This window comes from Dreissena polymorpha, chromosome 6, assembly GCF_020536995.1.
Source record: "Dreissena polymorpha isolate Duluth1 chromosome 6, UMN_Dpol_1.0, whole genome shotgun sequence".
Lineage (NCBI taxonomy): Eukaryota > Metazoa > Mollusca > Bivalvia > Myida > Dreissenidae > Dreissena > Dreissena polymorpha.
The window spans coordinates 39,673,831-39,687,226 of record NC_068360.1 but is presented as its reverse complement, the minus strand read 5'-3'; the positions used below and the strand labels follow the sequence as shown (position 1 = coordinate 39,687,226).

Here is a 13,396-nt window from a genome sequence, read left to right as displayed (position 1 = left end):
AGTAACCTTGATTGGACTGGCAAGGATAGAGATAAGTGCTTGTTGCAAGCAAACCTTATCCAGATGTTCTTGTTGCATGCAAACCATAACCTGAGTGTGTAAGTACAATGGGGGCCATAATCCTGCAGAAAGACTGGCCATAATCCTGCAGAAAGACTGGCCATAATCCTGCAGAAAGACTGGTCATGTTGGGCAACTACTGATCACATAGGTCAAGTTATACATTAATATATGTTGTTGATATAGAGATATAAAGATGTTGTCCACAAAAAGGTAACCTGAATTTTTAAGTACAAACAAGGTGCATAATTCTGCTTAATTGCTCAATTTACCTCACATGACAATTCCAAAACCATGTGCCAAGTTTCAATTAAATATCTGTGGTAGTTGCAGAGAAATATATACATGTTGCATAAAAACTTTAACATTTATAATATCTAACACGAAAACCTTAAACTGGCTTAAAAGTACACAAGGGGCATAATCCTGCTGAAAAAAATAATAATTTAACAATAGTAGCATTGCCATAAAAACATTGTTCATTTTGGATCTTTCGTTCTGAGAAGAGAACAATAAAAAGATGATGTTGATTGGTTGGTAATTAACAGCACCACAAATGTTTTATTATATCTGAATACTCCTAATTAAGAAATCTCTAAATGTTGAAATAATCTCACATTTATGCTGACAAAAAGTTACATTTATGCTGAAAACCAGTCACATTTATGCTGAAAGCCCAGTCACATTTATGCTGAAAACCCAGTCACATTTAGTCTGAAAGACCAGTCACATATATGCCATAAGTCATCAGGATTGCCTCCAAGTTATTGACCATTAAACAACCTGTTAGACACAGCCTGCCTTCCTGCCTTTTTCCAATATAATAACCAGGATGTTCAGTTTGGCTGAACACTGGTTAATAACGTGAAATTTAACTTGCATCAGCAGAAGAGTACACAGATTATCAGTACAATAATTCATGGCAAGTGAGAGTTTGGGCAAAAAAGACTTCAAAATTGTTCAGTTTGCGAGCTAACTTCTTTCCATTGGCATAATGGACTGAAACAGCTCGCACTTTATTTGTATGATACACATTGTATATATATTCCCATAGTGACATGTACAACAGTAGTTCAGTGGTATAACAATGTGTCGACATTCAATAACTAACAAACAATGCAGCACTTCAAAAATCAACCAATAGAAGCACTAAGCGGTGGAAGCTTTGGCAGGCGTACAACTAAAAGAAACCAATGTTTACTTTCTTTTGAAACAACACTTGTTTGGCAAGATTTTGAGAAAGAGGGAAGAATTGACTGATTACATTCATAAATGACACAATTAAAGCAGATTTGCGTTTTGCAACATTAGCAGATCATTTTACAACTATGCAAAAACAAAGTCAGTCTGTAATCTACCCCTGGAAATTGTAAGTGATTCTATAAACTTTCAAGCACAGGCTCCTTTGACTCCAGGTCTTCAATATATGTTGCCCATTCATTTTTGAATTCATAGTAATAACAAATGACAAAAGTCCACCCTTTCACAGTTTTGGATCACCCTTTTACATCAGTTAATAAATTCGTGTTTTAAAATAGCTTTAGTCTAGAGTCTGAAATAGGAATGGTTCTTGAGGAGTTTGCAATAAATCTGTTCATATAAGTTACATGGCAATCATTTTAAGTGGAAAAAATTAGAAGATATAAATAAATAGCGAATAAAAAATGATTAATAATGTCCCATATTAATACAATTATATGTTAGTAAGGTATACATGTACCAAGTAATGCATTCTACATACGGTTTCAATAAAAAATATTGAATGCTATTTACAAACTGTTTTCATTAAACAAAAAAAACAAAAAAATTAAATATTGACAGATTTGCTATTTGTATTTACATTTAACAACCCTCACATTGCGCAACACAAAATTTAACAGTAAAATAATAAGAATTCTGAGTATAAATAAAGGAAGCAGTAAGTTTCTATGTTATTGTTCCTATGCTGAATATAGTAGTATACAAGAAATGAAAATATCTAGAAATATACATTCATGTACCAAAATATGATGTAATATCTTTGCGACTGTCTGTAATTATTAAGTCTGATAAGAAAACAGCTAGATTTAAAACATATAAAAGACATAATTTGTGCTGAATACAGATGAGATTATTTGGCGAGGTTTAAAAACACAACTATGAGCCATGACAAGTGATTCCTATTTGTGTGACAAGCAAATACACTCATCTGTGTTAGACACTTATCTGGTATTCTTTTCATCCCATTATTGTCTTAACAAATGAGGCCATTTCCTTTTAAGGAAAATTAAAAAAGTGGCTGAATATGCCAGAAAAAAGATTATTATCTAAGGTACTCATAAATAATGTCAATGTTCAGCGTCTAAAAGCTTTCACCTGGTGCATGCTTAAATAAAGCAAAGTGAACTCGTCAATCGTTTATTTTTACAATGCACACCTGATAATAGTCTTCAATAATTGAACCACTCTAGAATGGGAGAGATTTAAGAAACATTTGATTGGAAGAAAGTAAACCTGAAGACTTCAAATGTTAAACTTATAATTTCAGCTCTGAACAGAGAGACTTCAAATGTTAAACTTATAATTTCAGCTCTGAACAGAGAGACACTTTCAGCTCTGAACAGAGAGACACTTTCAGCTCTGAACAGAGAGACACTTTCAGCTCTGAACAGAGAGACACTTTCAGCTCTGAACAGAGAGACACTTTCAGCTCTGAACAGAGAGACACTTTCAGCTCTGAACAGAGAGACACTTTCAGCTCTGAACAGAGAGACACTTTCAGCTCTGAACAGAGAGACACTTTCAGCTCTGAACAGAGAGACACTTTCAGCTCTGAACAGAGAGACTTCAAATGTTAAACTTATAATTTCAGCTCTGAACAGAGAGACACTTTCAGCTCTGAACAGAGAGACACTTTCAGCTCTGAACAGAGAGACACTTTCAGCTCTGAACAGAGAGACACTTTCAGCTCTGAACAGAGAGACTTCAAATGTTAAACTTATAATTTCAGCTCTGAACAGAGAGACACTTTCAGCTCTGAACAGAGAGACACTTTCAGCTCTGAACAGAGAGACACTTTCAGCTCTGAACAGAGAGACACTTTCAGCTCTGAACAGAGAGACACTTTCAGCTCTGAACAGAGAGACACTTTCAGCTCTGAACAGAGAGACACTTATGTATTTGTATACTTAATATTAAATGTACAAACACAAATAGGTATTTTATACTAAGTATTTATATTACTTACAAAAATATTTATTTTTAAACTGAATATAAATATTACTTCAAAAAGTATGTATTTAAACTAAACATTTATGTTACTTAAAAATTGAATAATTAATAAAATTCAAATTGTTTGAATTTTGTTTATACTATTACTTGTTTAGGAGTGGATTCAGTAAATAAGCTCATTCTACAATATTGAACAAACAGGCAATGCAATGTATCACATTTAGATGCAATAGGCCATAAAAAGCAGCTTTATTACTGTTATAATTAAGAACTTGAATGCATAAATTAAATGCATTGATTCAGTAAACCATATACGACTTGTTTGGCAGAACCAAACAATTTCTGCAATACAGGCTAGTTATTTTACATATTTTGCAGAAAATATCTTAAACAAAACATTGCTAGTACCAAAGCATTACTATCAATAACATTGTGCTTGCTTTACTATGGAAGCCTTACAAGAATCAATAGTAGCAACGGTATGCATACACTCGGAAAATATTGATAGCATGTTATTGAGGCTTGCTTTTGGAAAACAGGGCTTAAGGGATGTTTGTAGACTGTTTCAAGAGATTATCCCTGTGTAGTCGGCACAGGCTAATCAGGGACGACACTTTCCGCTTTTATGATATTTTTCTTTATAAGAAAGTCTCTTCTTAGGAAGAATTCAAATTAAGAGCAAAGTGTCATCCCTGATTAGCCTGTGCCGACTGCACAGGCTAATCTTGGTAGACACTTTTAAACATGCATTAAACCCCCTTTTCACAGAGCACAGCTCATATGATATTATGATTAGGTAATAAACATTTCATGTTTTCTCATACCATTATGATGTATAATGCTTTTCATATGAACTTTTGGTTATGATTGTCCATCAACTTTGCTAAATATCTAATAGGAACAAAATACAGATTAACTTAATAACAAGAGATGTGTTTGTCAGAAACACAATGTCCCCTATTGTGCCGCTTTGAAGCCATAAATTTGACCTTTGACCTTGTAAGATGACCTTGACCTTTCACCACTCAAAATGTGCAGCTCCATGAGATACACATGCATTCCAAATATACAGTTGCTATCTTCAATGTTGCAAAAATTATGACCAAGGTTAAAGTTTTGACACCGCTTTGAAGCCATATATTTGACCTTTGACCTTGAAGGATGACCTTGACCTTTCACCACTCAAAATGTGCAGCTCCATGAGATAAACAGGCATGCCAAATATCAAGTTGCTATCTTCCATATTGCAAAAACTATTCAATATTGCAAAACTTCAACCAAGGTTAAAGTTTTCCACAGAATGACAGACAGGCCAAAAATATTTATTTTTTTAAACAATATACGCCTGATCGTTCGATCCACGGGCATAAAAAGGTGCAGACAATCTTTTTGACATAAAAAATGTAATCATCCACGAGGGACAAAAGTGACTAAATGAATGCCATATCAAATAATTATTGTTTAAAAAGGATGCACCCCTTTGCTTTTTTAGCGAAATGAGTTATGAAAGTACATAAACTGCAATTTGTTCAAAATTTCTGCCTCCCATTGCCGCTTGTTTATGTTTGCTTAGTCGTTAAGAGACACTTCCAGATTAGCTTGTAACAAGCACCTTTCTATTTTTGCTTTTAACATAAACAATTTTTAGTTTTCTAACAAGTTTAACGGTATGGAAAAACAACAGCAGCAAATGTTTTAAAAATCCGAACGTTTTGCAGATTCAACGCAACATGTTGACAATTAACTGACAACTTATTTTTAACATAAATTGTTTACAAGAATCATATTTAATCAAGATGAATAACCTGATATCAAAATCTACAGCATGGCCCGGTCTGTTTTGTTCGCACATGTACATGTAACATAGAAGCGTAAATGTTCAACAACAGTAAAATATGTGTGATAGGGGTGCCTTGTTTCAAGCAATTAAGCAAATAAAAAGCAAACAAAATGCAAATTTTGAAATCTGAAAAAATAATAACTCTGACACGCAAGAAAATGCTAAATTGCACAATTTTCAAATGAATACTGTACATTAGCTGTTTCAATTTGACAGTTTCAATACTGTATGTAATAAATGTATGGAATTGTTGACACAAAAACAAAGTACATGTACATTCTTTAATTTGACACTGAACAAAACTATAAGCCTTTCATTTAAATTGACATTGTATATTCAAATAAATTCTTATATCTTTTGTTAACTTGTTAAAAGGTCAAAAATAAATTAAGAAAACTTTACAATCTTCCAAAATACTTTCAATATCATCCTAAAACAGGACAGCACCATTATAGTGTTATAATTGATCTTCACCAATAAGGTCTTTAAGGACAACCATATAATTTCTTACAGATTAGTGCAACATAAATTTCACACGATTTGTTCCTACAGAAACTCAAATGTCTTTTATGATGCTTTAAGTATTTTTTAAACATTGTTTAAATGAAAACTCACAAATACTCAATGAATACGAAAAAATAATAATGTTAACAATCATGGGTTTTTTTCAATAATATTTTACATAAATTATTCCAATTTTGTAAATACTTGACATTTAAATACTAAATGCGTAAGTAGTATGTATATAATATAGTTTGAAACACAATCATTTATATTAAACAGCATATAATTTAGTGGTTTAAAAAAAGGCACATACTTCGCTGATTTCTAATTTTGGAAAATGAGAAAGTTGCGTCTGTCATTTTCCGACAATTAATGTCCAACAAATAATAATGATTTAACAGTACTTTTAAAACAGAATCAAGACTTATGTAAACTGAAAACTGTTACCACAAGTAATACAAGTTTCACTGCAACTGTAATAGGAAGTTTACATGTAGTGGGGAACAAACTGTGAACTACATTGATAGCACACAGGTCAAACTATAGGCACACGTATCTAGTTGGAGGGAAGTACAATCGCCTAAAGCGTGTCGTGGGAAAGCCAGTCTCAATGCAAGTGTGCAAAGTGTCCTTAAGCCTACAGTGAACTTGCATTTTGAAGCAAATTTCTTGATACCGAAAATGTAGGTAAAAACACTGGACATAAGATGCATTGAGCCCCATTTTCCCTCAACACTTTCAAATACGTATTCAAACCACAGAGAACAATTCTCAGTGAGAATATATCAAGTTCTTAAAATTCAAGCTTGTTTTTCGTCTTCGCAGCAACCAAATGCACTGTAAAACACATTTATAGATATATTAAAGAAAACTATCACAAACATTGTATTGAAAGTATTCACCCTCCTAGGCACCAACCACTGTTACGTTTCTTCTGCTGATTTCAATTCCTTAATTTGCTTAATAAGATAGGCTTTTTCATCGTTAAACTGTTCATCGTCCGAGCGGTCGGTGTGAAACTTGGTGAGGAAGTCGACCAGTTTCTCTTTGTTTCTCAGCAAGATGTCCAGGATGGGCTTTGGCTTGTTAGGGTTGGCCACAAACACCTGAAGAAGAAGGGCAAAGGTCAGCTGTATTAACCTTTTGCAATATAACTACCATCATTTACCATGTATTAGGCTTAGTTTTCAACCCCCAAATGTCATTTAAAAAGTTGGTATGTGTTCTACATATATATCAGTTACAATGCTATTCTGATCACTATAATGCAAAAAATTCATATTGCTGTAATCAATCAAAGTAGACATCTTTGCATTTAAAAAAATACGTGGTATATTAAAACAAGAGCACCGCATAATGGTGCCAACGCTCAGCTGCGGGTGCAATTTTGAATAAATGAAAGCTTGTCAGAATTTTTTTTTTTTTTTTTTTTTTTAGAGGTAACAGTGACCTTGACCTTTGACCTAGTGACCCAAAAATGGGTGTGGCAAGTAGAACTCACTAAGGTGCAGCTACATATGAAGTTTCAAAGTTGTAGGTTGAAGCACTTTGATTTTAGAGCCAATGTTCAAAACCTTAACAAAATGTAAAGGTTTCAGCATGACGCAGACGGCGGACGACGAGCTGGCTATGACAATACCTCGGGTTTTCTCCGAAAACAGCCGAGCTAAAAATCATATTGCAGTAATAAATATCAATCAAAGTAGAAATTGTGTGCATTTTAAAAAAATATGTGGTATATTAAAAAACAAGGGACAAAATTGTCACAAAACCAGGTTTTCAATATTTAAAAAGAGTCTAATAAAGGGAGACAACTCAAAATGTGCATTGTCACCCCCCCCCCCCCCCCCTTGTTTCAAATTCAATCTTTTTTTACTCATGGTGACCTTGATTTCAATTCGAAAAAAAAAAGTCTGATAAAGTAGTTACCCCCTTGTTTCAAAATAAATATATTTTTAGTCGTGGCGACCTTGACCTTGGAGATATCGACGTAATTCTTTAGCCAGACACACCGTCCAATGATGGTGAACAAATGTGCCAAATGATTGTAAAATCTCACAATGAACGACATAGTTATGGCCCTGACAAGCTTATTTATGGCCAGTATTGACCTTTGAACTCAAAGTGTGACCTTGACCTTGGAGATATTGACATAATTCTTTCGCGCGACACACCGTCCAATAATGGTAAACAAATGTGCCAAATGATTTTAAAATCTCACAATGAACGACATATTTATGGCCCGGATAAGCTCATTTATGGCCATTTTTGACCTTTGAACTCAATTTGTGACCTTGACCTTGGAGATATTGAGGTAATTCTTTCGCGCGACACACTGTCCAATGATGGTGAACAAATGATTTTAAAATCTCACAATGAACGACAAAGTTATGGCCCGCCAGCCCGCCAACATTCGCCAGGCCTTGAAGAATCCACTCGACCGCTCGCATATGCAATGAAGTTGACTGTCAGGCGAGTTAAGTTTGTTTAATATTCGACCAACCGGGCGAGTGCTGTTTTTCAAGTTGAGAAAATTAAATAAATTCAGTTCTAGAACTCCTGCCACATCGATACAAATTGCGAACAATTTTTCGAACGAACAAAAAAATAGGCTTAGTACACAAAGAAACTGCACTTTCGTTTTGACAATGAATAATGACGTCACAGGCACAGTGAAAAGAATTCTCAAAATCGGCTGTGCTCTTTTCGTAGGTGTCAGTGCTTTTAGCTAATCGATTAAAAATGAGAAAAAAGACAGTTAGATATATTGGTCATTTCGTGAAGAATACAATTTTATTTCAATGTTAATATCAATAAAAAAATAATATATAACTGGTTAATTATAATACTTCCTTCAGAAAACCTGGTTTAAAAAAGGTGTGTGTGTGTTAAACATGGTATATTAACGTATAAACCCTGTGAACTTGGGCTTGATGAAGTTTTAAACAAACATTTGCATGAGAACAGCAGATTGTTATATGGAGAAGAATTCTGAGCCTCAAACTGTATGTTCCTACTCTTCAATATTACCTTTAAGACATGGAAGGCCTCAAACTGTATGTTCCTACTCTTCAATATTACCTTGAAGACATGGAAGGCCTCAAACTGTATGTTCCTACTCTTCAATATTACCTTGAAGACATGGAAGGCCTCAAACTGTATGTTCCTACTCTTCAATATTACCTTGAAGACATGGAAGGCCTCAAACTGTATGTTCCTACTCTTCAATATTACCTTGAAGACATGGAAGGCCTCAAACTGTATGTTCCTACTCTTCAATATTACCTTGAAGACATGGAAGGCCTCAAACTGTATGTTCCTACTCTTCAATATTACCTTGAAGACATGGAAGGCCTCAAACTGTATGTTCCTACTCTTCAATATTACCTTGAAGACATGGAAGGCCTCAAACTGTATGTTCCTACTCTTCAATATTACCTTGAAGACATGGAAGGCCTCAAACTGTATGTTCCTACTCTTCAATATTACCTTGAAGACATGGAAGGCCTCAAACTGTATGTTCCTACTCTTCAATATTACCTTGAAGACATGGAAGGCCTCAAACTGTATGTTCCTACTCTTCAATATTACCTTGAAGACATGGAAGGCCTCAAACTGTATGTTCCTACTCTTCAATATTACCTTGAAGACATGGAAGGCCTCAAACTGTATGTTCCTACTCTTCAATATTACCTTGAAGACATGGAAGGCCTCAAACTGTATGTTCCTACTCTTCAATATTACCTTGAAGACATGGAAGGCCTCAAACTGTATGTTCCTACTCTTCAATATTACCTTGAAGACATGGAAGGCCTCAAACTGTATGTTCCTACTCTTCAATATTACCTTGAAGACATGGAAGGCCTCAAACTGTATGTTCCTACTCTTCAATATTACCTTGAAGACATGGAAGGCCTTAAACTGTATGTTCCTACTCTTCAATATTACCTTGAAGACATGGAAGGCCTCAAACTGTATGTTCCTACTCTTCAATATTACCTTGAAGACATGGAAGGCCTCAAACTGTATGTTCCTACTCTTCAATATTACCTTGAAGACATGGAAGGCCTCAAACTGTATGTTCCTACTCTTCAATATTACCTTGAAGACATGGAAGGCCTCAAACTGTATGTTCCTACTCTTCAATATTACCTTGAAGACATGGAAGGCCTCAAACTGTATGTTCCTACTCTTCAATATTACCTTGAAGACATGGAAGGCCTCAAACTGTATGTTCCTACTCTTCAATATTACCTTGAAGACATGGAAGGCCTCAAACTGTATGTTCCTACTCTTCAATATTACCTTGAAGACATGGAAGGCCTCAAACTGTATGTTCCTACTCTTCAATATTACCTTGAAAACATGGAAGGCCTCAAACTGTATGTTCCTACTCTTCAATATTACCTTGAAGACATGGAAGGCCTCAAACTGTATGTTCCTACTCTTCAATATTACCTTGAAGACATGGAAGGCCTCAAACTGTATGTTCCTACTCTTCAATATTACCTTGAAGACATGGAAGGCCTCAAACTGTATGTTCCTACTCTTCAATATTACCTTGAAGACATGGAAGGCCTCAAACTGTATGTTCCTACTCTTCAATATTACCTTGAAGACATGGAAGGCCTCAAACTGTATGTTCCTACTCTACAATATTACCTTGAAGACATGGAAGGCCTCAAACTGTATGTTCCTACTCTACAATATTACCTTGAAGACATGGAAGGCCTCAAACTGTATGTTCCTACTCTTCAACATTACCTTGAAGACATGGAAGGCCTCAAACTGTATGTTCCTACTCTTCAATATTACCTTGAAGACATGGAAGGCCTCAATCTGTATGTTCCTACTCTTCAATATTACCTTGAAGACATGGAAGGCCTCAAACTGTATGTTCCTACTCTTCAATATTACCTTGAAGACATGGAAGGCCTCAAACTGTATGTTCCTACTCTTCAATATTACCTTGAAGACATGGAAGGCCTCAAACTGTATGTTCCTACTCTTCAATATTACCTTTAAGACATGGAAGGCCTCAAACTGTATGTTCCTACTCTTCAATATTACCTTGAAGACATGGAAGGCCTCAAACTGTATGTTCCTACTCTTCAATATTACCTTGAAGACATGGAAGGCCTCAAACTGTATGTTCCTACTCTTCAATATTACCTTGAAAACATGGAAGGTCTCAAACTGTATGTTCCTACTCTTCAATATTACCTTGAAGACGTGGAAGGCCTCAAACTGTATGTTCCTACTCTTCAATATTACCTTGAAGACATGGAAGGCCTCAAACTGTATGTTCCTACTCTTCAATATTACCTTGAAGACATGGAAGGCCTCAAACTGTATGTTCCTACTCTTCAATATTACCTTGAAGACATGGAAGGCCTTAAACTGTATGTTCCTACTCTTCAATATTACCTTGAAGACATGGAAGGCCTTAAACTGTATGTTCCTACTCTTCAATATTACCTTGAAGACATGGAAGACCTCAAACTGTATGTTCCTACTCTTCAATATTACCTTGAAAACATGGAAGGTCTCAAACTGTATGTTCCTACTCTTCAATATTACCTTGAAAACATGGAAGGTCTCAAACTGTATGTTCCTACTCTTCAATATTACCTTGAAGACGTGGAAGGCCTAAAAATGTATGTTCCTACTCTTCAATATTACCTTGAAGACATGGAAGGCCTCAAACTGTATGTTCCTACTCTTCAATATTACCTTGAAGACATGGAAGGCCTCAAACTGTATGTTCCTACTCTTCAATATTACCTTGAAGACATGGAAGGCCTTAAACTGTATGTTCCTACTCTTCAATATTACCTTGAAGACATGGAAGGCCTCAAACTGTATGTTCCTACTCTTCAATATTACCTTGAAGACATGGAAGGCCTTAAACTGTATGTTCCTACTCTTCAATATTACCTTGAAGACATGGAAGGCCTTAAACTGTATGTTCCTACTCTTCAATATTACCTTGAAGACATGGAAGACCTCAAACTGTATGTTCCTACTCTTCAATATTACCTTGAAGACATGGAAGGTCTCAAACTGTTTGTTCCTACTCTTCAATATTACCTTGAAAACAGGGAAGGTCTCAAACTGTATGTTCCTACTCTTCAATATTACCTTGAAAACATGGAAGGTCTCAAACTGTTTGTTCCTACTCTTCAATATTACCTTGAAAACAGGGAAGGTCTCAAACTGTATGTTCCTACTCTTCAATATTACCTTGAAGACATGGAAGGCCTTAAACTGTATGTTCCTACTCTTCAATATTACCTTGAAGACATGGAAGGCCTCAAACTGTATGTTCCTACTCTTCAATATTACCTTGAAGACATGGAAGGCCTCAAACTGTATGTTCCTACTCTTCAATATTACCTTGAAGACATGGAAGGTCTCAAACTGTATGTTCCTACTCTTCAATATTACCTTGAAGACATGGAAGGCCTCAAACTGTATGTTCCTACTCTTCTCTCTCAGCATGTTCATCATCATCTTTAGGTTGTCAGGGTTACTGATGTAGCGCGTCATGATCGTGAAGTTGTGGCGGTCCAGCAACAGCTCACCCAACAGCTGTAACAAACAACATAAGGATACAGTCAAGTATCTAAAAGAAAAAGCTATCAAAATTTTCTATTTCAGAATTATTGCTCTGCAAATATTTATTTCTTTTCAGGATTTTACATTCATGTAAAAATTTAAGGGTTGCCAGGACTTGCCTCAATGATTTTTCGCAGAAACCATTTTTCTATTTTCAGTAAAAATGACTTTGATCCAACAGCCAAGTCCCTCAAAAAATAACTATTGATCAGAATCTTCAATAATAAGAACAGATGCTATGGTAACATTGATTTCCTTTCATGTAAAAATTTACATGTTGCCAGGACTTGCCTGGAAGAATTTGCACAGAAACCATTTTTCTATTTTCAGTTACAATTACATTGACCCATCAGGACCCAAATGCAATCACACCTCAGGTCTAAATGTAATTACAGCACAACAGCATAATACCTCCATCCAAACTTAACTTTCCCAATAAAACACATCTTACTTTAGCAACGGTGACCTTGACTCACCTTTTCCCAAATGCAATACCTCACTACATTAGCCCGAAACCTACCTTCACAGACAATTTCAACAATATATCTCAACCCCCTTCTTAAGATATCTAGCCTTTACTTTATATCTGTTACTAGCAAAAGTGGCCTTGACCTTTCTTGCCCCAAATTCAACCCCATACTGATTCTGCATGTCTGCTAGAGATTGAAGTTGTAGCATGCAAACGTTTCCCGAATTTTTGGGCCTTGGTCAGCAACCTCCATTGATGCTCCCAAATACAGGTAAGCAGTTTTAATTAAATGTCTGAAATAGTAACAGAGATGTTTATTTGTAGCATATAAACTTTAAAATGAATTTCAATTTGCACTCAAAACCTTAACCTGACTTTTTTTAAGCACAAAAGGGGCATAATGCTAAAACACATAGTAATTGGTCTTGCAGGGCTCGCGCTGTCGTTCACCATTTGAACCAGTTGTGAAAACATTAAGAATTTGACTCCAGAAAAATCTTATTTGCGAAAATGCTAACATCTCATAAAATTTAGTTGAAAACATCCGCCATTTAAACCCGGACTGGTTTTCTATCTTTGTCTCTTTGTTTCAATGAAAGTGTTTTGCAATGCGAACAGAAAACAAAACCCGGTCTGCACCAGATTATGAGACTATCTTGGTCAGTGCCTGTTTATCAAGACCCTAAACACACAAG

The 13,396-nt window shown here is 35.4% G+C and overlaps 1 protein-coding gene across 1 annotated transcript in view; it reads right to left on the bottom strand.

Moving 5' to 3' along the window:
• Positions 1 to 5,880: 5,880 nt before the first annotated feature.
• Positions 5,881 to 13,396, bottom strand: part of LOC127834970 (protein Mo25-like) — a 29,575-nt gene continuing 22,059 nt past the window's right edge. Inside the window, exons 7-8 of the mRNA XM_052361133.1 lie at positions 12,062 to 12,205; positions 5,881 to 6,720 (exon numbers count right to left, since the gene is read on the bottom strand). Coding sequence (XP_052217093.1) covers positions 6,538 to 6,720; positions 12,062 to 12,205 — 327 coding nt within the window. The 3' untranslated portion in view covers positions 5,881 to 6,537. The remainder of the gene's footprint in view (positions 6,721 to 12,061; positions 12,206 to 13,396) is intronic.